Source organism: Rana temporaria, chromosome 2 (genome assembly GCF_905171775.1).
Source record: "Rana temporaria chromosome 2, aRanTem1.1, whole genome shotgun sequence".
In the NCBI taxonomy this organism is placed as follows: domain Eukaryota; kingdom Metazoa; phylum Chordata; class Amphibia; order Anura; family Ranidae; genus Rana; species Rana temporaria.
The window spans coordinates 270,981,035-271,005,957 of record NC_053490.1 but is presented as its reverse complement, the minus strand read 5'-3'; the positions used below and the strand labels follow the sequence as shown (position 1 = coordinate 271,005,957).

General features: G+C 43.0%; 1 protein-coding gene across 4 annotated transcripts in view; it reads right to left on the bottom strand.

Annotated features, from left to right (window-relative positions):
* Positions 1-24,923, bottom strand: part of LOC120926774 (CYFIP-related Rac1 interactor A-like) — a 144,857-nt gene that overhangs the window by 25,001 nt on the left and 94,933 nt on the right. Inside the window, exon 2 of one of the 4 annotated variants that reach the window (XM_040336964.1) lies at positions 9,977-10,056. The exons of the other annotated variants lie outside the window; for them this stretch is intronic. Coding sequence (XP_040192898.1) covers positions 9,977-10,049 — 73 coding nt within the window. The 5' untranslated portion in view covers positions 10,050-10,056. The remainder of the gene's footprint in view (positions 1-9,976; positions 10,057-24,923) is intronic. 4 annotated transcript variants of the gene reach the window in all.

The following is a 24,923-nucleotide window of genomic DNA, read 5'->3' as shown; positions in this document are numbered from 1 at the left end:
CAAACAGGTAAAGTGACTAATAAATAGATAAGTGAAAAAAATATAAATTATATATCACACTCAGGTGAATGGAGGTGCGTGCTTGGGTAGGTTCACACAACGTGTACCCTTCACCAATAGTGAATCAGAAGGCTTACCTCTCTGCTCACATACAAACCCTGAGACAATCACTGTACCAGCAGGATGTTAACTGGATCTCTGCTTATCTCGATCGTGGTGCATATATATAAAGATAATGGTGTGAAAGTTGTAACTTTGTCTTCTTACAGGCAATAAGTAGACATAGTGCCCAAAATAAGTAGTGACTGATTGTCCACTTACACTACTTACAAAAGTGTATGAGGAGCGTGTGCCTATCTCCACGAGCGCCGAGCTCGTATCCCAATCTTCTTCCAGCTGTCAGTTTCTCTTTAGCAGCATATGAGCCGTCCGCTCATGATGAGATGTATGGGCGGGGATGGAAGAAGAGAGGGGGGGCACATCGCATAAACCAGGCAGCAAATGAATTTAATAAAACAAAAAAGTAAAAGACTCACATGGGGCAGTCTCAGGGCGGTCCCGTAGCAACGAACGCCGCGCTCGTCCACCGTCCGTCAGATGCTGCTCCTACTGTGTACTCTGTGTTGGGAAACACAGAGTACACAGTAGGAGCAGCATCTGACGGACGGTGGACGAGCGCGGCGTTCGTTGCTACGGGACCGCCCTGAGACTGCCCCATGTGAGTCTTTTACTTTTTTGTTTTATTAAATTCATTTGCTGCCTGGTTTATGCGATGTGCCCCCCCTCTCTTCTTCCATCCCCGCCCATACATCTCATCATGAGCGGACGGCTCATATGCTGCTAAAGAGAAACTGACAGCTGGAAGAAGATTGGGATACGAGCTCGGCGCTCGTGGAGATAGGCACACGCTCCTCATACACTTTTGTAAGTAGTGTAAGTGGACAATCAGTCACTACTTATTTTGGGCACTATGTCTACTTATTGCCTGTAAGAAGACAAAGTTACAACTTTCACACCATTATCTTTATATATATGCACCACGATCGAGATAAGCAGAGATCCAGTTAACATCCTGCTGGTACAGTGATTGTCTCAGGGTTTGTATGTGAGCAGAGAGGTAAGCCTTCTGATTCACTATTGGTGAAGGGTACACGTTGTGTGAACCTACCCAAGCACGCACCTCCATTCACCTGAGTGTGATATATAATTTATATTTTTTTCACTTATCTATTTATTAGTCACTTTACCTGTTTGTTGGACTGTACTAGATAACTGTCCACAAGACTTCTTCCTTTTTTTCAAGTTTTACCAAATCGGATATTTGTTTATTTCTATTAATTGCTTGGGAAGTTTTTTGTTTGAACTGTTCACGTATCATTGATAATTTGAAGATTCCCTATACGTGTTTTAGATACACTGTTTAGGCTAGACCACACTTATTTCACGTTTTATTGTGGGTTACCCCCACTGTGTCAATATATTTATTATTTCACGGCCCACTGTCACTTCACTCCCCTCCTTTTTTATTTTTATATCCCCCTTATAGTTCTGGTGAACTCCATGCCCAAGAGGGTTAAGGCAGTGCTGGAAAATAATGATGGCCACACAAAATATTGATACTTTAGACCCAATTTTGACATTTTCACTTAGGGGTGTACTCCCTTTTGTTGACAGCAGGTTAGACATTAATGGCTGTATGTGGAGTTATTTTGAGGGGAAAATAAATTTACACTGTTATACAAGCTGTACACTCACTACTTTACATTGTAGCAAAGTGTCATTTCTTCAGTGTTGTCACATGAAAAGGTATAATAAAATATTAACAAAAATGTGAGGTGTGTACTCACTTTACTGTATATGTGAAAAGTGTGGCGTGCATTTGTATTCAGCCCCCCTGAGTCAATACTTTGTAGATCCACCTTTCACTGCAATCACAGCTGCAAGTCTTTTTTGGGTATGTTTCTACCAGCTTTACACATCTAGAGAGTGACATTTTTGCCCATTCTTCTTTGCAATCTGTCAGATTGGATGGATAGGGTCTGTGAACAGCAATTTTCAAGTCTTGCCATAGATTCTCAATTGGATTTAGGTCTGGACTTTGACTGGGCCATTCTAACACATGAATATGCTTTGATCTAAAAACCATTCCATTGTAGCTCTGGCTGTATGTTTAGGGTCGTTGTCCTGCTGGAAGGTGAACCTCTGCCCCAGTCTCAAGTCTTTTTTGCAGACTCTAACAGGTTTTTTTTCTAAGATTGCCCTGTATTTGGCTCCATCTTTCTTCCCATCAACTATGACCAGTTTCCCTGTCCCTGCTGAAGAAAAGCATCCCTGCAACATGATGCTGCCACCACCATGTTATATACAGTGGGCATTGTGTATTGTGTTAGTTTTCCGCCACACATAGTGTTTTGCTTTAAGGCCAAAGAGTTCAATTTTGGTCTCATCTGACCAGAACACCTTCTTCCACATGTTTGCTGTGTCCCCCACATGACTTCTCACAAACTGCAAATTAAACTTCTTATGGCTTTCTTCTTGCCCCTCTTCCATAAAGGCCAGATTTGTGGAGTGCACAACTAATAGTTGTCCTGTGGACAGATTCCCCCACCTGAACTGTGGATCTCTGCAGCTCCTCTGGCCGCATCTCTGATGAATGCTCTCCTTGCTCAGCCTGTCAGTTTAGGTAGTCGGCCATGTCTTGGTTTGCAGTTGCGCCATACTCTTTCCATTTTCTGATGATGGTTTGAACAGTGCTCCGTGAGCTCCTTGGGATATTTTTTTATAACATAACCCTGCTTTAAACTTCTCCACAACTTTATCCCTGACCTGTCTGGTGTGTTAAGTGGCCTTCACGATGCTGTTTGTTCACTAAGGTTCTCTAACAAACCTCTGAGGGCTTCACAGAACAGCTGTATTTACACTAATTAAATTACACACAGGTTCACACAGGTGGAGTCTATTTACGAATTAGGTGACTTCTGAAGGCAATTGGTTCCACTAGATTTTAGTTAGGGGTATCAGCTTAAAGGGTCTGAATACAAATGCACATCAGACTTTTCAGATATTTATTTGTAAAAAATGTTGACAGGCATTTATCATTTTCCTTCCTCTACTTTTTCAAGGCACTGTATACAGGGGTTTGCTTTAAAAAAAAAACAAATCTAGGGTACAGAGGCAATGTATGTTAAAATGTTAACAGCTAGATCTATAAAGGGTTCACTGTGTCCATATACGTAAGTTATTAAAGATTCTGTACACATAGCTCGCCACTAAGTTCTTTTCTTCCAGTAAAAAATGTGGGTTATATAAACAAGGTAAAAATATTGCATGTTGTTAATGCAATTTCTTCTGTTTGCTGAAAAAGAATGCACAGTTATTTACGCTGAGGATAATAATTAGGCAGGCACAATAGCAAATTGGGTGTTACTACTTACTGTAGGCACATAGAATATAAGTACACCAAGTACACATATACAAACGAGGACAGTAAAAGATTAGCCTGTGCTATGTTGATTATTTTAAGACATTTCTTAAAGCCATATTTAATACCAATTTAAGCATATATTCATAACCATGGTAAAGCTTAAAGCGTTTCTAAAATGTTTAGATTGTTTTCTTTTTTTAATTAATAAACATGTTATACTTACCTGCTCTGTGCAATGGTTTTGCACAAAGCAGCCCCTCAGGGGTCCCTTGCCAGTGTTCTTGGCTCCACCTCTTCTATGTCTGCCTCCATAGCAAGCAGCGCTTGTCATGCTCTCTCCTTACAGGATTTGATTGACAGGAGCAAGAGCAAATGGCTCCCAGCTGCTGCCTCTGTGCCTGAGGAGAGAGAGAGCAGAAATGCTGCTTTCGGGCACAGTGCTAGATCAAAAGAGGAGACAGGTATGTAGTGAAAGAGGGACTGGGGGTAAAAATAAACCTTTAGGGCCAGATTCATGTACAGGCACCTATCTTTAGGCGGGTGTAGCGTATCTCAGAAACGCTACGCCGCCGTAACTTAGAAAGGCGAGTACTGTATTCACAAAGAAGTTGCGCCTTTAGTTACGGCGGCGTAGCGTATATGGGGCGGCGTATATGGGGCGGCGTAATTCAAAAGAGGCTGGTTGGGGGCGTGTCCTATGCTAACTAATCGTGACCCCACGTATTTGACGTTTCTTACGAACGGCGCATGCGCCGTCCGTGAAAGAATCCCAATTACGCCGCAAATCGCCAATGCTTTAGACGTGAACATAACTTATTCGCTAACGACTTACGCAAGCGACGTAAATCGTAAAAAATTTGACAATGGGCCGACGTCCATACTTAACATTGGCTACACCTCATATAGCAGGGGTAACTTTACGCCGGAAAAAGCCTTACGTAAACGACGTAAAAAAATGCGCCGGGCGTACGTACGTTTGTGAATCGGCGTATCTACCTAATTTGCATATTCTTCACGTAAATCTACGGAAGCGTCACCTAGCGGCCAGCATAAATATGTAACAAAGATACGACGGCGTAAGAGGCTAACGCCAGTTGGATCTTGGCAAAATTCCGACGTATCTTGTTTTCTGAATACAGAAAAAAGATACGCCGGAGCATCCTAGAGGTTACGCAGCGTATCAATAGATACGCCAGCGTAACTTCTTTCTGAATCTGGCCCTTAGCCTTTAGAACCAGTTTAAAGAATAAGTGAACTTTTAAAAAACCTTAGCTTCCACTAAGTTTACATATTTTTACAAGCAAACCCAGGCAAAGCAATCTTGTTTGCCAGTGTATATTAACATCCTTTTTATTTTCTCCTTTAAAGACTGGGATCATCAATGGTTCTATTAGATCCAATCTTATTCAACATCCAGAAAAAAGTAATTTTTAAAGGTGCTATTGACATGAAATTTTCACCACATGTCGGTAACAACCCATGCAACCCATACATTAAGAAACTTAAACAAATAAGTTCAGAAATTAAGTTATGCGTAATAAAATGGAATGACACAGGGAAAAAAGTATCGAACATGCTAACTGAAAATTATTTAATACTTTGTACAAAATCCTTTGTCGGTAATGGCAGCTTCAAGACAATTCCTGTATGGAGAAACTAGTCACATGCATTGCTCAGGTGTGATTTTGGCCATTTATTTAAATTTAAATTTCTTTTAAATTTTGATGGTTCTGTGGTCCTCTTCTATGAACTGATCTTTAGTTCTTTCCATAGATTTTCTATTGGATTCAAGCCAGGTGATTAGCTGAGTCATTCTAGCAACTTAGATTTCTATCTTTGAAACAAATTGAGAGTTTCCTTGGCCTTGTGTTTGGGATCATAGGGCCAGATTCTCTAAGATCCTGCGGCGGTGTTGCGTAAGCTATTTACACTACGCCGCCCCAACTTACAGGAGCAAGTGCTGTATTCCCCAAACACTTGCTCCGTAGTTTGCGGCGGCGTAGTGTAAAAGGCCCGGCGTATCCCCGCGTAATTCAAAGGGGGCGGCTTGTATTTAAATTAAGCGCGCCCCCGTGCCGATCGAACTGCGCATGCGCCGGGCTTAAAATAGCCCAGTGCGCATGCTCCAGTTCTCGACGGAAAACGTCAATGATGCCGACGTGTGCGTCTCTTGACGTAAAGTCGTATTCAAGAACGACTTAGGAAAACGACGTACCCAACGGGAAAAGACGAAGCGGACCCGACGCCATACTTAACATGGCATACGGCGGACTGGCATAAGGTTACCCCTCATATAGCAGGGGTAACCTTACGCTTATCAGGCTCATTTGCATAAACAAATGAGACCTGAATGCAAACGCCACCTAGCGGTCGGCGTTGTATTGCATTTAGGATCCGACGGTGTAAGTGATTTACACCAGTCGGATCCTCGCCTAAATCCGTCGTATCTTGTTTTGTGAATACAAAACAATGATACGACGGCGGGAAATTCGAATTACGCCGGTGTATCAGTAGATACTCCGGCGTAACTCTTCTGAGAATCTGACCCATAGTCTTTCTGAAATGTCCGCCCCCATTTCATCTTCATCATCCTGTTAGATAGTAGCAGATTTTTATCAAGAATGTCTTGGTACATTTTTCCATTCATCCTTCCTTCATTGATGTGAAGTTTGCCAGTACTGTATGCTGAAAAACAGCCCCATCCACACCATGATGTTTTTGGGTGTTTTTGGGGTGATCTGCAGTGCCATTTGACCTCCAAACATGGTGTATATTATGGTGTCCAAAGAGTTACATTTTGGTCTCATCTGACCAGACTATATTCTCCCAGTATTCGATAGGCTTGTCTGAATGTTGTGCAGCAAACGTTAAACGAGCTTCAACATGCTTTTTCTTTAGCAAAGGAGTCTTGCGTGGTGAGTGTGCATACAGGCCATGGCGGATGAGTGCATTACTTTATGTTTTTCTTTAAAACAATTGTACCTGCTAATTCCAGGTCTTTCTGAAGCTCTCCACAAGGATCTTGGAAAACTCTTCTGATAATTCTTTTCATTCCTCTGTCAGAAATCTTGCAAGGATCACCTGGTCGCGCTCGGTTTATGGTGAAATTATGTTTTCACTTCCGGATTATGGCCAAAACAGTGCTCACTGGAACATTCAGAAGTTTAGAAATCCTTCTGTAACCAATGCCATCAGTATGTTTTGCAACAATAAGGTTGCAAAGGTCTTTGCTTTTACCCATCATGAGATGTTTCTTATGTGACACCTTGGTAATGAGACACCTTTTTATAGGCCATCAGTTAAGACTGAACCAGCTGATATTAATTTGCACTGACAAGGGGCAGGATGGCATTCTAATTACTGATAGATTTCAGCTGGTGTCATGGCTTCCCTTGCCTTTTTGCTCCTCCCTTTCTTCATGTGTTCAATACTTTATGCCTGTGTCATTCCATTTTATTACACATAACTTAATTTCTGAAATTGTTTGGATTAGTTTCCTTGTCTGTATTGATTGCATGGGTTGTTACTGACATGTGGTGAAAATTTCATGTCAATAGCACCTTTAGAAATATATTTACCTAGAAAAATGGTGACGTGTTCAATACGTATTTTACCCGCTGTATTCACCTGCTCTGCTCAGCGATTTTGCACAGATTTCCTTATCTCCTTTTTTCAGTCCCCCACTGGTGCTGTCTGCTCCTTTTTCATACAGATGCTCCCTCAGCAAGCCAGGTGCTAAGAAGGCACCCCTGCTGGGCTGTGTGCAACTACAGACACACACAGCACCAGCAAGCCAAACCCCCACTGCCTTCTCATAGGAGTTATTCTGACAGTAGCAGGAGGCTATGGCTCTTGCTGCTCTTAATGTCTTCTGAGACCAGGAAGCAAGAGCAGCGGTGCTGCAGCCCAGACAGCACTGGAGGAGTGACTCAGTCAGACAAGTGTTCAAAGGAGTCCAGCCTGAGCTTTTTAGGCTGGGCTTTTCCTCTGGGTCACAGAAGTACAATTAGTTTTGCACTCCTGTGACCCGTTTTCAGCAGAGAGTGGTCTGAAGTCCGCTCTCTGCTGACGTCACTGTCATAAGTCGAGGTAGCGCGTCATCCCAACTTCCAAGAATGGATCCGTAAACTGTCTAGATTGATGGCAGTCTCAGCATTTCAGCGAGCCGCTGAGACAGCCTCTCCCTGCCCCTCCACAGCTCAGTGCTCCAATGAGTGCAGAGAAGTAGAGCAGAAGCGATGCCGACTGACAGTCAGCATGGCTCTGCTTGGGGAGGAGTGAGAACCGAGCCATCAGCAGTGTTCAGTGGCTCGGTTCTCAGTGAAGAGACGGCGGGAGACAGATGCAGCATCGGTCTGATGCTGCATCCACTGAGGTAAGTGTGAATAGGAAAAAAAATAACCCATACTTCTCTTTTAAGGATGGGGTTGGGTAGATTAGGTAGTGGGGAGTTTTTTTTTACTTTAATGCATATAATGGATTAGGGAAAAAGAAAACATTTTGAGTTTGGAACTACTTTACCAATTTGTAATCCTTATTTTTAATCCGCAAGCTGCTGTCTATTTAGTCATCTAAATAGAAAATAAGGTATATTATATTTACTTGCTTTTTTGCTTCCTGGTCTAGGCCAAAATGATGTCATATATCCCAGGAGTCTTCATGGGCATTTTTTTCCTTTCATCTGAAAGAGGGAAAGAGGGCCTTGTCTGCCTACATGCCTAATCTGAGGGCAGATGGATTCCAGAAAGTAATTGTGATGTGAATCATCTGCCCTGATGGCCTTGGCTAGAAATGCTAGGGGGTTGTTTTTCAAAGTGATTTCTCAAAAAATAAATAAAGCATGGAGACATGGATGGATGAGCATGTTTGCTTTGAATATTGAAAATAAATTAAATAGTGTACTTAGATACAGTTTAGTCCTGCTTTAAGATTGGTTGGCATGAACACAAATTATGCGCATCTGAATGCACACTGGGAATATCTTCTTTCTCCTAACTCTGAAAAACGTTGCATCCTCTATCTTCCACCTTCTTTCAGAGAAATTTATTTTTTTTGACAGTAAACTTTCAGAGAAAATTTAGAACTGTCCGTGATACTTTTTTTATTTGCACTAACATACAATTTTTCAGGACAAGCTTTCGGGGTGTTACCCCTTCTTCAAGGTCCAAGCAGTACTCAATACGGCTACAATCACGTCAAGTACCTTCTTTCAGCACATTCCATTGATGCTGAAAGACATGTGTAAAAGCATGTCATATAAAGAGAATTCTGATTTTATGGTTGCTGGCATTGAGTCACCCAGGAAAAAGGAGAAAATTATGCTTATTACTGTAAATTCAGTTTATTGTGCACTTATTCTTTAAAGGAGTTGTAAAGGAATTATTTTATTAACATGTTATACTTACCTCCAGTGGCCCCAATCCATGTCTTCTGGGGTCCCTCGGCGGCTCCTCCCCGCAGCAACTACACACAGACATGCGAGCGAGCGAGCATGGTGTGTAACTGTTGCGGGCGCGCTCTTGTGATACAGTGGCGGTCATAGCCACCGCTGTATCACTTGGCCCTGCCTCCTGGCGCGCCGGGTCATGGGATGTGATTGCCAGCAGCGCCAGCCAATGGCTGCGCTGCTTTCAATCCATCCACTGCAGCCAATCAACGGCCGGGCTTCTACTCGAGGAGGATGACGAGCGCGAGAGCAGGACTTTCGAAGGGTCAGGTAAGTAAAACGGGGGCTGGGGCTGTATCATCTGATGTTTTTTCACCTTAATGCGTAGAATGCATTAAGGTGAACTTTTTTTTTCCTTTACAACTCCTTTAAAAATTATAGGCGAGGTTCATTAGACTCTGCTTCATTTGCTTAGTTAAACAACAATCCCTAAAAATAATATGACCATTGTAACTAAAGCTGGCCATACAGTACCCATTTTTTTATAACAATGAAAGCATCAGTAACAATAATTGAAATAGTATACATTACTGGTGGAAACAAAACCTGACACCAAGCTCCTGGAAGCAACAATAACTGCATGCATTCACAATGTTCCCAGCACAAGCACCAAGCATTGTAAATGCATGCATAGACATAAGCAGGGGACAGAAATGATAAATAGTCTGCTTTATCAGCAGAAAGAGTAGCAAACTAGCCAAACATTTTTAACAAATTGACTTTCTCAGAAAATAGTCTCCTGAGGTTCTCGACGGCAATAGTTTATATTGCACAAACGGTGGGATTGTCACATGATTGCACCAAAATAATTTTATATCGTGATTATTCTCCATGTATGACTAACTTCACACACTGTTAGTGATCCCCGCTGTTTTAATTTTTACACCACCTGTAAAACCAACTTTATGGAAAATTAAAAAAAAATAAAACATGGTCTACTAACATCCCAAACCATAATATTCTAAAACATAGATTGCTATTTCGATAGCGCTAAACTCAACAAAATGAATATTTGCAACTGAACATGTAATTAATGATAAAACAAAACCAACTTAAAAGTATAATGAAAACAAAAGAGAAACATGGAAAAATTAAAATGATCTCACGTTCAAAGTCAAGGAAAAAAGTGGGACACTGTTCTAGGTCGCTATAAGACAAGACTTTTAGAAGGTTCCCCATCTGACACCTGTAAAAAAAAGACAGAAAGGAGGGAATGATGGGTGGGGGAAAATGCTTCTATCTGGGAAAGTGCTGCCTTCAAAGCATAAAACACATTAGCTTATTTTTGAGCAACTGTTAAAATAGAACTGATGATGTTCTAAACAAATATTAACTGTGCCTAAGCAATAAACTGAAAAATTGACATTTTGTCTGGAATTCCTCCTGTAAAAAAAAAGCATTGCATTTCATGGAATGTGAGAAGGCCTAGGTACTCCTGTGCCTACACCCTCATAGCTGTGTATTTGTAGTGTGAGATTCAGGCACTGTACCCCTGACTACTAATCTCAGGAGATTTATAGTGAGATTTGGTGATGCCACTATTGTGTTAAGGAAGCAAAGCCTTGTCTCTACCAATATGGTTACCCCCATACAGTGCAGAACAAGGTATGGTAAGTCAGTAAGGGGAAAATATAAAATGCTGAAGCCCTGTACAAACGGCCGGGAATCCCATCAGGAAAAAAACGTTGGTTTTCCTGATGGCATTCCTGGCAAGCTTGCCTTGCAAAGCCGTGTATACAGATGGCCACTCAAAAGAACCGCCATTCTTTTGAATGGCAAGAACGCAGTGACGTCATCAACTACAACGAGCCGGCGTCTCGTCACATTTGATATTGTCGCAGCCATCTTGCTACACCCCACACTAACCTTGTATGCTACTGCGCTTGCGTCAAAGTGTTATTGAGCATGTGCGGTTTTCTTGGCAGGAAACACTCTGCCGGGAAACCCGACGGAAAAAGAGAGAGCAGGGTTGTCTATTTCCCCGTCGGGATTCCCGTCTGTTTTCCTGACGGGAAAACTGCTAGGGAGCATACACATGGCCGGGATTCCCGGCCAAAGGCTCTCCTGGCAGTTTTCCTGCCAGGAAAACCGGCCGTGTGTACGAGGCTTAAGAGACAAAAGGCAATACTGGTGAAAAGCCCTTTGCTTTCTGCCTGCCTTTTTTGGGCACAGGATTCAGTTCCTCTTTAAAGCAAACCTTTAAAGCAAACCTTCCAGAGGGAAGTCTGCGGGGCTAACTTCTTAAAGGCTAGCTTATTGTTTGTCATGCATAACCTCTAACTTCAGTTGAATCACTAATCCAAAATGCATATACAGATTAGGAGTTCTGATTTCACTTTGACTTCACTTGCTGGATACTTGTTTCAGGTCCGTGACAGACAGTTGGTCAACTATCATTTTCAAAAGAAAGTCAGAAGAAGCAGCAGCCTTAGGGCTGCCTTATATGGAGCAAATTTCTTTTCTGCAACCACGGGTTGCAGGAAAAAAAATTCTTGATCCCCCCATCAACACAGACAGTGCTGACAAGGGAATCCCTCCTGCCGGGCCATTGTCTTCTCCTGGTGGGCGGTTGGGGGAAGCAGTCCCTGCCAGGACAAGGCAGAGATTACAGCTAGCGGCTATAGCAGACGCCTGCGATAGTGATAAGTGAATCCAACCGGCTGGTTGTACCCAAGTTGTTGGTCGATCAACTTGGTACATTCAGCTTGCCCACTAATGGTTCCAATCTTGGCCGGTTCCTGCTGAACTAGCCAATATTCGAACCGTGTATGGCCAGCCATAATAGTTCATTCACAATGGGTTCCACCCAAAGTTCTGTTCCAGGGTGGAAAGCCACTGATGGGATCAATTTCCTGTCCTTATTCCAGTACCAAAATTGTTGCTAGTATTTTATTCTCCTGCTATAGGCATTATGGAGTCATGTAAGGAAGTTCCATAGGCAGGCATTGGCTCCACAAAACAGCGAGTGCATCGACTGAGAACCGAAGGGCACAGGTCTCCAAAGAGATATACGTATATGAAGCTGCACTCACCTGTTCGTTTTGGTCCTCCATTACAGATAACAGAGGTGCATCAGCAAACCTCAGAAATGACAGTAGTACTGTTGGCAATGTCTGATACTGATAAAGTCATGACTGAGGCATGTACAGAATGTATTGATGGCGATCAATGCCAGAAGTACAAGCTGTACTGAGAAGTTTCCATCACAGACAACTGATAATGTTTTTAATGAGACAAGATGAGGCCCAATACTTGTGGATTGGCTGGGCTTCTATAGCAGACGTTCTACCTTTGTGTTGTATGGTATTTATACATGAACTACAATACAAGACCTAAGGTTTTATGCATATTAATTTATCAATGAAGGTGTAAACATTTTATGTCATGCTGGGACAGAGAAATCAGCTGATATATTAGGCTAGTCCCAATGGACAAGAAAAGATGTAGTTCATGGCTATTTATGTATTGTGGGACATGTGGCAATTTATAAATGTCAGTAAATAAAGGGTTCTGAACTGCCATGTGTACTGCTCAATTAATATCAATGGTATTTTACTGACCTGCGTTTGATGTGTGTTCCAAATGCACATCAAACGCAGAAAAACAAGACTCATTGACATGAGACTATTTTCACTCTCAGGTTATTCCTATATAAATATTATTGTCTTACTACTAAATATTATCTACAGTTACATCAAACTGTTCTTGGGGGATACAAAGCAATGTTTAAGTTTTCCTTAACACTGGGATGTTTTTGTTACATACTGTGTATTATGTAGCATTTAGGCTAAAGTTTATTTTATATTATATTTGTCTGTATATTAAATATTTTATCACCAATTATAAAATGAGAACAAATCAATGTTGTTGGTAAGTTCATAATATGTAAAATGGAAAAATCAATTCCAACCCTAAAGGCATTAAAGCTGAACTCCAGGCCATCATTATAGACACAAATGAATTCAGCTCTGTATTAACTACTTCGCCTCTTTGGAGGTATTATGTACATCCAGGCAGTGAGGAGTGGAAAACAAGCTTATGGCTGCCATAAGCTTTTCAGTGTTTTAATCAGCGTTTTAATCAGCCAGGTTCCCGGCTGACATATAAAAGTGATTCGGGGGGGGGGGGGGGCTGTATAACTGCCCAATCATTTTTACAGTGCAGGCAGTCGAGTGTCCCCCACATGATCCGTGCTTGATTGGCTGCAGTGGAGAGCAAGGGAGATGTCTTCATAAAAAGTACCTTATTACATAGGGGGCCTTGTTAGCCCTCTTGTGACAGCAATTAAGTTGAATGAAAAAATTGTATAAAAAAAAAAAGTTATAATAAAATGTAAAAATAATAATAAAAAATTAAACAAAACCTTGTTGCCCTGTACACACTACAAACGGAAACGCGCACACAGGGTAGGCAGTTTATGTAGACAGAGATTTCACCAAACACGTAAGGTATTTCTGCAAATATTGGAATAAGAAAAAACATTCTAGGGTCATAATTCATGGTTAACTTTAAACTGGCGAGCTTTAAAGGCTTTTAAAGCATTGTCTATGGGGAGTTTTAGGTACCTTTTTTTATGATATCATGGGCGCATGCTATTTTAAGACTTGAGATGTTAGGTATCCTTTTGCAATTTATATTTTATAACTGTATTTACTTGATGCAATTTATATTTTACCCACCTCATCTACAGATATTGCCCAAATCCTCCTTTCCGCTCCTCCCAGGACCTCCTGCTCTCTAGCTCCCTTGTTACCTTCTCCCATTCTCACCTCCAGGACTTCTTCAGAGCCTCTCCCATCCTACCCCACCTCCACCTAAGAACTGTACTTGAGTCACATCCACCAGTTCTTCTCTTAAAGCTAATACCTTTTGTACCACCTCCCCCTTCCTTTAGATTGTAAGCTTCATGAGCAAGGCCCTCCAATTGCTTCTGTATTGAACTGTATTGTCCCCCTTTATATTGTAAAGCACTGCATAAACTGTTGACGCTATATAAATCCTGTAAAATAGTAATAATATTAATATGACAAGTTTAGCTCTCACCTGTATTTCATCTATGCATTTAGCTGTTTGCCTGGAGTTTAACTTTAGGTTCTAGTTTACCAGGTGACATTACTAATGTTCAGGCCAGAGGTCTAATATCATTATTAGTGTTGGTAACAGTCATAGGCATGCGCAGCCGATGGCATTAGGTTGTGCACCCCCAAAGCTCCAACACACATGTATATATATATATATATATATATATATATATATATATATATATATATATATATATATATACATACAGCATCTCACAAAAGTGAGTACACCTTTCACCTTTCTGTTAATATTTTATTATATCGTTGCTACAATGTAAAGTAGTGAGTATACAGTGTAAACCGCTGGCAACAAAAGTGAGTACATCCCTGGGTGAAAATGTCCAAATTGGGAAAAAATTTGCTATTTTCCCTCCCCGTTGTCATGTGTCTCATCAGTGTTACAAGGTCTCAGGTGTGAATGGGGAGCAGGTGTGTTAAATGTGGTGTTATCGCTCTCACTCTCTCATACTGGTCACTGGAAGTTCAACATGCGGGCCGCATGCCACGTCTCCCCAGGGGTGTACCAAGGGGTTGCAAGCCCGAGAGGGGACGCCCAGTTTACCTAATAGCAGAGATCCCCAACACAGCGCCAGATAGAGAGGAGCTGGGCGTATCACAGCCAGCTCTGACATTTCTCCCCTCCCCTTGCTGCCTGCACGACCAGTTAGAGGAGAGGAGCTGCTTCTACTCCTCCCCCTACTCTCGTTCTCTTCTCAAGTGTCTGCCCCGCCCACTCTCCCCGACAGACACTGTTCTGCTGCCTAAGTGATGTGGGCGGGAATATTCAAATTCATGCCAAACAGAAAGGAAAGATGGAGTCTGATATCCATCCATCCAGTGCCGGCTCAAGACATTGTGCTGCCTGGGACCAAGAATAAAATGCTGCCCCCCCCCCCAGAAAAAAAATCACTCCAACCAAAAGGCCCCCACATTCATTATTTTATATCATGATAACTAAAGGGGACCCGTCATGGCTCTATACATGTATAAAGGAGTATAAAGAGAACCTGTCATTGCTCTATACATGTATAGGAGTATAAAGAGGACCTGTCATTGCTCTATACATGTATATAGAGGACCTGTCATTACTCTTTACATGTAAAGGAATATCAAGAGGACCGGTCATGGCTCTATAAATGTATATAGGACTATAAAGAGTACTTGACATGGCTCTGTACATGTATAAAGAAGTATAACGAGGGCCTGTCATGGCTCTATAGATGTATAAAGAGAACCTGTCATGGCTCTATACATGTATAAAGAAGTATAAAGAGGACCTGTTATGGCTCTATACATGTATATAGAGGACCTGTCGAGACTCTTTACATGTAAAGGAATATAAAGAGGACCTGCCATGGCTCTATGGATCAGGATCAGTATGCTGCCCCCCTAAAAGTGCTGCCTGGTACCCATGGTACCACCCGGTCCCATCATAGGGCCGGCCCTGCATCAGTCCCTTCTGCCTCTGAGTGAGTACTGTACACTGATGTAGGGGTGCCCTTCATTCCCTTCTCTCTCGCTTCACCTTTCTTTCTTTCTCTCTCCCTATTATCTATCTATCTTTATCTATCTATCTATCTATCTATCTATCTATCTATCTATCTATCTATCTATCTATCTATCTATCTATCTATCTATCTATCTATATATCTTCCTTCCTTCCTTCCCTTCTTCCTATATTTATCTATCTTTCTTTCTTTCTTTATCTATCTTCCTTCCTATCTATCTATCTATCTATCTATCTATCTATCTATCTATCTATCTATCCATCTTTCTTTGTATTTATCTTTCTTTCTTTCTCTCTGGCTATCTATATTTCTTTATCTCACCCCACATCCCATCATTAACCCCTGCTGCGCCCCCCCCCCCCCGGGCTGCTCTGTCTAAAATGCCCGGGCCTATTTTTTGTCCCAGTCCGGGCCTGGTTGCATCTGTCCATGAATGTCAATTATGGACATGCAGCCTACATGTCCGTAATGGAAATTCAAGGACAGATGCAAAAAAGTACAGATTTTACAAACTGTTCGTAAATTTACTGAAAGTTGGCAACCCTGTCTCTGAGTATCTAAAAAAAAAACAATTGTTGCTCTACATAAAGATGGCCTAGGCCCTAGGCTATAAGAAAACCCTGAAACTGAGCTGCAGCAAGGTGGCCAAGACCATACAGCAGTTTAACAGGACAAGTGCAACTCAGAACAGGCCTCGCCATGGTCGACCAAAGAGGTTGAGTGCACGTGCTCAGCGTCATATGCAGAGGTTGTCTTTGGGAAATAGACGTATGAGTGCTGCCAGCATTGCTGCAGAGGTTGAAGGGGTGGGGGGTCAGCCTGTCAGTGCTCAGACCATACGCCGCACACTACATCAAATTGGTCTGCATGGCTGTCGTCATCAGTGTTGCTCATCTTCCTTTAAAAAAAGTAATTAGTTACAGTTACAAATTACTTATCCGAAAAAGTAATTGAGTTAGTGACTCAGTTACTACATTGGCAAAGTAATTAGTTACTCGGCAAAGTAACTGAGATTTTTTTTTTGTATGGACTAAAAGCTTGAGCTTATTGTATCTGAACAGTCCATAAAGGAACCCTATAATTCATGAAAGATACAGACTAATATTGGTGAATTATCCCCTCAAAAATATTACTTTGCCTAAGACCTTAGGCCTGGTGTGGCGAAATATGAACTTTGTGCTGCTACTGGCTGAGCTGACTGACTGCTGATATTGCTTGTAAAGCTTAAAAGACTCCAATTATCTGTCTATAAATATATAACAGGCTGTTATATAGACAGATAATTGGAGTCTTTTAAGCTTTACAAGCAATATCAGCAGTCAGTCAGCTCAGCCAGTAGCAGCACAAAGTTCATATTTCGCCACACCAGGCCAATATTAGCCTGTATCTTTCATGAATTAGGGTTCCTTTATGGACTGTTCAGATACAATAAGCCCCCCCCCCCACCGGCCCCCCCTCCCAATCCGATCCTCGGCTCCTCACCTGGCTGCGGGGCCACAGTCGGACGGTGCTGCTGTCTGCTTGCGCTCTAGCAGTAGCCTCTCAGGAGTAGAACTCAGGAGTCAGGACTCGGTATCCCGGAGTCCGGACCGGTGGCGGTGGTGGAGCGGAGCCTCCGCGGGGGGCTGAGTGAGAGTGAGTGATTCAGGTCGGTGAGGACTCGGAGTGAGGAGTTGAGCGCCAGATTCCTTGACACACGACACTGCAGGCGGCAGCGGGCGGGAGATGCGTGCATGCGTCGGCAGTGCCACCCACCATGACGAGTCACGAGTCCCGACACATGACCCACCGGCGACGAATCAGAAAAAGAAGATGATGTGCAGTGTGTCATGTGCATGTGTGACCCAATCACATCACAGGCAGGCCACTGGCCAGCTCCATCCCACAGACGTGATGATGAGATCACTCAGACATGACCCCAGAGTCTGCCCGGACTGCCCCCACCCGCGCGCTCAATGTAATCTCGGTAATGCTGCCCATGTAATGGGAACGGCGTTGCCGAGAGGGTAAAAGTAATCTGGTAGATTACTAGTTACCCTCAGGAGGCTGATCGTTATGTAACAGCGTTTATTTAAACGCCGTTACTTACAACACTGGTCGTCATAGAAGGAAGCCTCTTCTAAAGATGATGCACAATAAAGGATGCAAACAGTTTGCTGAAGACAAGCAGACTAATGACATGGATTACTGGAACCATATCCTGTGGTCTGATGAGACCAAGCAGGGGCGGACTGACCATTGAGGCACTCGGGCACTGCCCGAGGGCCCCATGCCACTAGGGGGCCCCATCAGGGTTGCCAGGCTCATTAAAACCAGGGACAGTATGTAAAAATCTGTGTTTTTTTTACATCTGTCCCTGATATGTCCAAAACTGACATGCTTTTGATGTGAAAATCCTGAGATTTTAGCTGCCCTGCCTTTGTAATGCCTCCTGGCTTGGTGGCCATCTGTAAGCCCGGGGGCCCCATAATATTCTATTGCCCGGGGGCCCCATGAGTTGTCAGTCCACCCCTGAGACCAAGATAAACTATTTTGGTTCAGATAGTGTCAAGTGTGTGTGGCGGCAACCAGGTGAGGAGTACAGAGATAAGTGCGTCTTGCCTGCAGTCAAGCATGGTGGTGGGAGTGTCATGGTCTGGGGCTACATGAGTGCTGCCAACACTGGGGAACTACAGTTCATTAAGGGAACCATGAATGCCAACATGTACTGTGACATACTGAAGCAGAGCATGATCCCCTCCCTTCGGAGACTGGGCTGCAGGGCAGTATTCCAACCGGATAACGACCCCAAACACAGAGGGTAAAGGTAATAGACTGGCCAAGCATGTCTCCAGACCTAAACCCTATTGAGCATCTGTGGAGCATCCTCAAATGGAAGGTGGAGGAGCACAAGGTCTCTAACATCCACCAGCTCTGTGATGTTGTCATGGAGGAGAGGAGGAGGACTCCAGTGGTAACCTGTGAAGCTCTGGTGAACTCCATGCCCAAGAGGGTTAAGGCAGTGCTGGAAAATAATGGTGGCCACATAAAATATTGACACTTTGGGCCCAATTTGGACATTTTCAATTGGGGATGTACTCACTTTTTTTTCCAGCTTTTTAGACATTAATTGCTGTGTTGAGTTATTTTGAGGTGACAGCAAATTTACACTGTTAGAGCCAGTTCACACCGGGGCGACCTGGGATCCGACTTGAAGTCTCCCCAAGTCGCGCGGTTGATAAAATCAATGGAAGTGAATGGGAACCGTCTTACTGTAATACACACTACTGAAGTCGCTCCGACTTCAGAAAAGGTTCCTGTACTACTTCAATCTGACTTGTAGGCAACTTGTACCCATAGATTTCAATGGAAGTCGCCTCAGAAGTCAGATTACTGTCTTAACTGAAGCAACAATACAGGAAGATAACATACATTTCTCAGGCAAACCCCTCCCTCCCTCTCCCTCCCACAGAGCTGATTGTTGTTTGATTGGCCACTGGAAAGCCTCCTGTCCTGGAGGTGACTTGAAGTTGCCTTGTACTTTCCTGGAGGTGACTTGAAGTTGCCTTGTAAGTTGTCTGATGATTCATACTCAAGTCCTGTCCAAGTTGCCTCCCAAAGTCGTGCTGGAAGTCGTGTTGCCCCTGTGTTAACCGGCTCTTATATAAGCTGTACACTCACTACTTTACATTGTAGCAAAGTGTAATTTCTTCAGTGTTGTCACATGAAAAGATAGAATAAAATATTTACAAAAATGTAAGGGGGTGTACTCACTTTTGGGAGATACTGTGTGTGTGTGTATATATGTGTATATACAGTATATATTTTGACTATATTACCAAAAGTATTGGGACGCCTGCCTTTACACGCACATGAACTTTACTGGCATCCCAGTCTTAGTCCGTTGGGTTCAATATTGAGTTGGCCCACCCTTTGCAGCTATACCAGCTTAAACTCTTCTGGGAAGCTGTCCACAAGGTTTAGGAGTGTGTCTATGGGAATGTTTGGCCATTCTTCCACAAGAGCATTTGTGAGGTCAGACACTGATGTTGGACAAGAAGGCCTAGCTCACAGTCTCCACTCTAATTCATCCCAAAGGTGTTTTAATCGGGTTGAGGTCAGGACTCTGTGCAGGCCAGTCAAGTTCCTCCACCCCCAACTCTCTCATCCATGTCTTTATGGACCTTGCTTTGTGCACTAGTCCAAATCACTTGGTGGATGGGGATTATGGTATGGGGTTGTTTTTCAGGGGTTGAGTTTGGCCCCTTAGTTCCACTGAAGGGAACTCTTAAGGTGTCAGCACCAAGACATTTTGGACAGTTTCATGCTCCCAACTTCATGGGAACAGTTTTGTGATGGCCCCTTCCTCTTTCAACAAGCAAGGTCTATGAAGACATGGACTTCGCAAGGGTGGTGGAAAACTAACCTCAAGTGCAAAAATTCACATTATAATAGTAACTAAAACATATAGATTTAAGTGTAACAATCTAAAAAATAAAAAATTCAAAATGCTATAATGGTGTGAACCTCCCAACTAAAAAGTTATTGCTCTTGAAGTTAATTTGTATTGTAATTATCTGTAGAGGGGTTTCCACCATCCCTGCTAAGTTAAAAAAAATTATGCCTTATTTTCATTTTGATGTGTATTAAATGTGAAATCACATATCACTGGAATTATTGAACGTGAAGTTAATCTGTATGACAAATATCTGTAGGAGGGGTTTACACCATCCCTGCTAAGCTTCATTTGTAATATATATTTTTTTCAGTTTGATGTATATTATATGTGACGTTACATATCACAGAGACTGGTATTGTGGTAATATTGAAGTCTATTGAGATTTCCATACATTAGAGGGTTCCACCATTATTGTTAAGTTATTGATCAGTAAGTTAGCACTGCACTTTATTTTGTGGTGTGGGAACACATAACAGTTATTAGCATCAGGCCTTTTCCTGACAAATTTTACCTCCAGTAGTTTATTGTAAATAGTAGTGTGGTGATTACCTATTATACTAAAGATCGCCATGTGGCATTAATAAACATTGACATATTTTAGTTGTGCCCCACCAGGCCGGCCCCCCATGGACAATGTGCCTGTCTGCTGAGTTCCTCTCCCCATCCCTGCACTCAGTGCTCTGATGGGCACTGATAGGCAGCACTGATTAGCAGCACTCATGGGCACTGATTTGCATTGATAGGCGACACTGATAGGCACTGATAGGTACCACTGATTGGCACTGAGAGGCACCACTGATTGGCCGCACTGATGGCCACTAATAGGCTGCACTGGTTGGCAGCACTGATTGGCAGCACTGATGGGCACTGATAGGCACTGCTTGGTGGCACTGATTGGCACTAATTGGCAGCACTGATGGGCCCTGATTGACACTGATAGGTGGCACTGATTGGAAGCACTAATGGCACTGATAGCTAGCACTGATTGGCACTGATAGGAAGCACAGATTGGCAGCATTTAGTGGCACTGCTTGTCAGCACTAAAGGGCACCGATAGGCAGCACTTATGGGCACTCATAAGTGGCACTGATGGGCATTGATAAGCAGCACTGATGGGCACTGATAGATGGCACTAATAGGCAACACTGATTGGAACTACTGATAGTCAGCACTGATTGGCACTGATAGGTAGCACTGATTGGAAGCACTAATTGGCACTGATAGGCAGCACTGATTGGCACTGATAGGTGGCATTGGTTGGCACTGATAGACGGCACTGATTGGCAGCACAGATAGGCACTGATAGGCAGCACTGATGGGCACTTATTAGCACTGATAGGCAACACTGATGGGCACTGGTTGGCACTGATTGGCAACCTCGATTGGCAGCGATAGGCAACACTGATTGGCAGCACTGACATGTGGTACTTATAGGCAGCGCTGATGGGTACTAATTGGCACTGATAGGTGGCACTGATTGGAAGCACTGATTGGCACTGATAGGCAGCACTGGTGGGCACTGATAGGTGGCATTCTTGCCATTGATTGGCAGCACTAATTTGCACTGACAGGTGGCACTGATTGGCACTCATAGGCAGCACTGATGAACACTGGCACTGTTTGGCAGCACTGATTTGCACTGATGAGCGGCACTGATTGCCACTCATAGAGGAGAGGGAGAGTTTCACATTGAGCAGATAGTGAGGCTTGTAAGAGCCACTCAGTGTGTGAAACTGTTATGTAATGTAACTACTTGCAGAGACCAGCTGTCAAAACTCAACAGTGATGTCGGGATGAGCGGGACCAAACAGCTATCAAACACCAGCCAATGACTGGGCTGCTTAAGAAAGGCGGCAGAACCACATACACGGAGCGGCCCGCCCATCCCCTATCCCATTGGCTGGTGTTTGATGGCTGTTTGGTCCTGCCCACCCCCCACATCACCGCTGAGTTTTGACAGCTGGTCTTTCTGTAAGCAGTTACATTATATGACAGTTTCATATTCTGAGCGGATCTTACTAGCCTTGCTATCTGCTCAATGTGAAACAGTTTTACAGGCAGAGCGGGCTATATACTCTCTTGCAGTATTTCACAGCAGATCTCAGGAGACAGCCGGCATGCAGCTACACTAACATGCACAGGGTGATTAGGGTGTGCCCAGGCACACCCCGTGCGTATGCCTATGGTAACAGTGCAAGAATAATGTGATTTCCCTTAGGACAAGTGGTATATAATCTTTCAAATAACTGTTCTCTGGGATAATACATACTGCTGTGATTGAAATTATAATGGAATGATAATGTTCATTACATATTCAATGTTCACACAATGTTCCAGATTCATTTCCAGTAGACTGTGGAACAGCAATTGTATTGTCAGAGCTAAATGTTACATGCCTGGCAAGATGCCTTATATATGATTTGCCAGAGGTACTCAGAAAAGACAAACACATTAAGACTCAGTAGTGAATAATACCAAAACCTTAATTATCATAAAAACCTTGACATATTATTATAATCATACTGTGCTATTGTATGCAAAGCTCATTTGGGTAAAGTGTTTTACTTGAATGTCATTTTTACAAAAGTATATGTGTCAATGTCATAGCAGTCAGTGTGTTTATGGCTTCAAAAAAGTGTGCTAGAAGATACACAAGAAAATGAATACACAACCACTGCCAATCTAGTATAATATTACTATAGTGGCAAAATCACCCCCCAAAAAATAGGCAGTGCAGTTTAAAATGCTGTACTAACATGGGTCCATGAAAGAATGACCTGTAATGTAATTGTCTACTCAACCAGTCCACCATATGGAGCTAAAAACACTCAAGCCTCGTACACATGGCCGGTTTTTCCGATGGGAAAACTGCCCAAAAACCGCCTTCAAGAACCAGCTCTCCTTTTCCCGCCGGGAAAACGGCGAACTTTTGCCCAACGTTTTTTGGCAGTTTTCCTATGGCAAAAACTGCGATGGAGCATACACATGGCCGGGATTCCCGACCAAAGCTCCATCTAAGTTTTCCTGTCGGGAAAACCGACCGTGTGTAGGGGAAAGACTGACAAAGCAGGTTCTCAGCTTTTCCTCTCGTGTGTACGAGGCATCACAAGCAGCTGAACCAAACTATTTTGCGGTATCTTGAGTTTGCGTTGTCTTCACTGTAGCTCAACGCATACTCTGTATGTTTAATGCATGTCTAAAGCCTTTAATTTTAGCTTTGGAGCTGTGAAGGGTTAGAGCTTGTCATGTTATCTGTGTTCCTACTAGGTAGGTTTACTTTGTCTATTTGTCCTGGTGACCACTGTCACTGAAAGTGATGGGGAAATCTAAAATTTTGAGTTGTGCATCCAAAACTATTGCTTTTGATGTGGCTAGGCCTCACACACATGCGTAATGGCATCTCAAGGTTAATGACACCCTCCTGAAAGAACAACAAATATACCATAATAGGGGCACACCTAACAAATTCTATAAACCTCAGGAGCCACGGTTAGCAATACCAGGCCTAGCTCCCTTTTTACTTCTATAGGTTGCTACAGTGTTGCTAACTTTACTGTGGTATAGAATGTATCATCTGTACATGGCTGTGGGTATGACTTTAGCTGTGGCAAGGCAGCTAGACATATTCACGTGAATGTTGAGGATGGGGTGTTTTTGTTTATTTTCAGAGGAGTTGGTACCACCACATTTTTTCGATATCATACAAAGTGCTTGGTACTAATATGAAGGGTTATTATGTGTCTAGTGCTAATGTAAGATCTTTTGTACTGTTCTAACAGGATTGTATATTTGCTTGATTAACTACAACATAGCTGTCACGTGGTTGAAAGCGGCTGCTGCCATAACCAAGATATCCCTCTTCAAAGTGCCGACGTCGGCTGTGGCATAGCGTGGGGGGGGGGGGCCAGGGGACGGTTGCCCCGGGCACAAAATTTAGAGGGGAGCAGCGGCAGGCGGCAGGTTACCTGCAGCTCTTCTCCTGCGCTGTGCAGTCTAGGAGACTGTGAGCTCTTCCACGTCACTATGAGAAAGAAGTTGCATTGCAGTCCCGGCTTAGGCTCCAGCGGTGACACGGGTGAGTAAATGTACACTGAAGACCATCCATGATGATCTCTGGGATTGTGACTGGGGGGAAGGGGGAGGGCAGGTCAGTATAGGAATCAGTTAGGTCAGTGTAGTGGTCAGTGTAGGAATCAGGTAGGTCAGTGTAGTGGTCAGGTAGGTCGGTGTAGAAATCAGGTTGGTCAGTACTACTGTACTAGTGGAAGGGACTCAGAGAGTGCTAAAAATCCGCGGGTTAGGGGGTGCAAATCTCTTTCCCTGCCCCGGGCACTGACAACCCACGCTACGCCACTGCCAGTCGGTAAGTGGTAGCAGCGTTCAGCGTCTAAATTCCCTCTCCTGAATGCGATTTTAGGGTGTTTAGAAACCAGCGTGCATGGGGCCTTAATGGATTATTAGAGGTGCAATCCTGTGAGGTTTCAGCTTGGGTCAGGTATGTATATTTACTGAGTAAATTGAACATGTATAAATAGTCTAATTGCTCGTATCGCATTGATCAGTCATAACTTGGGTCAAATATTCTAAATAGTTATCTAAGCCTGAGCTCAAAAAGTTCAAGGTTAAACTTGGTTGAGAAAAGCAGTAATTTGAATCATTTGATCCAGTCCATGTCCTATCGCCTCCAATCCTTTTCTTAATCTATGTTTTTTTTCTAAATGGGAAATGCTTCTGACTGATGAGTCACTGAACACTGGTCTTTAAGATTTCCTCTTCAAGAATGCGGCTTTGAAACTCAGAATGTTGCCGTGCTTTCTACTTCTTCTTTTTACATGAGCTAATGGGAACACACAGGAAGGGAAATCTATACTATTTTTCTTAAATGACTAAAATTTGTGATAATTGTGTAATAAAAAATATGAAATAGGATTGAAAAGCTAATTATAAAAGGGTGGAATAATTGGGGCCTGGGTTTACAGTGTTCAGTCATACAACCCACCATATTGGTGAAATGCGGTAACTGAAA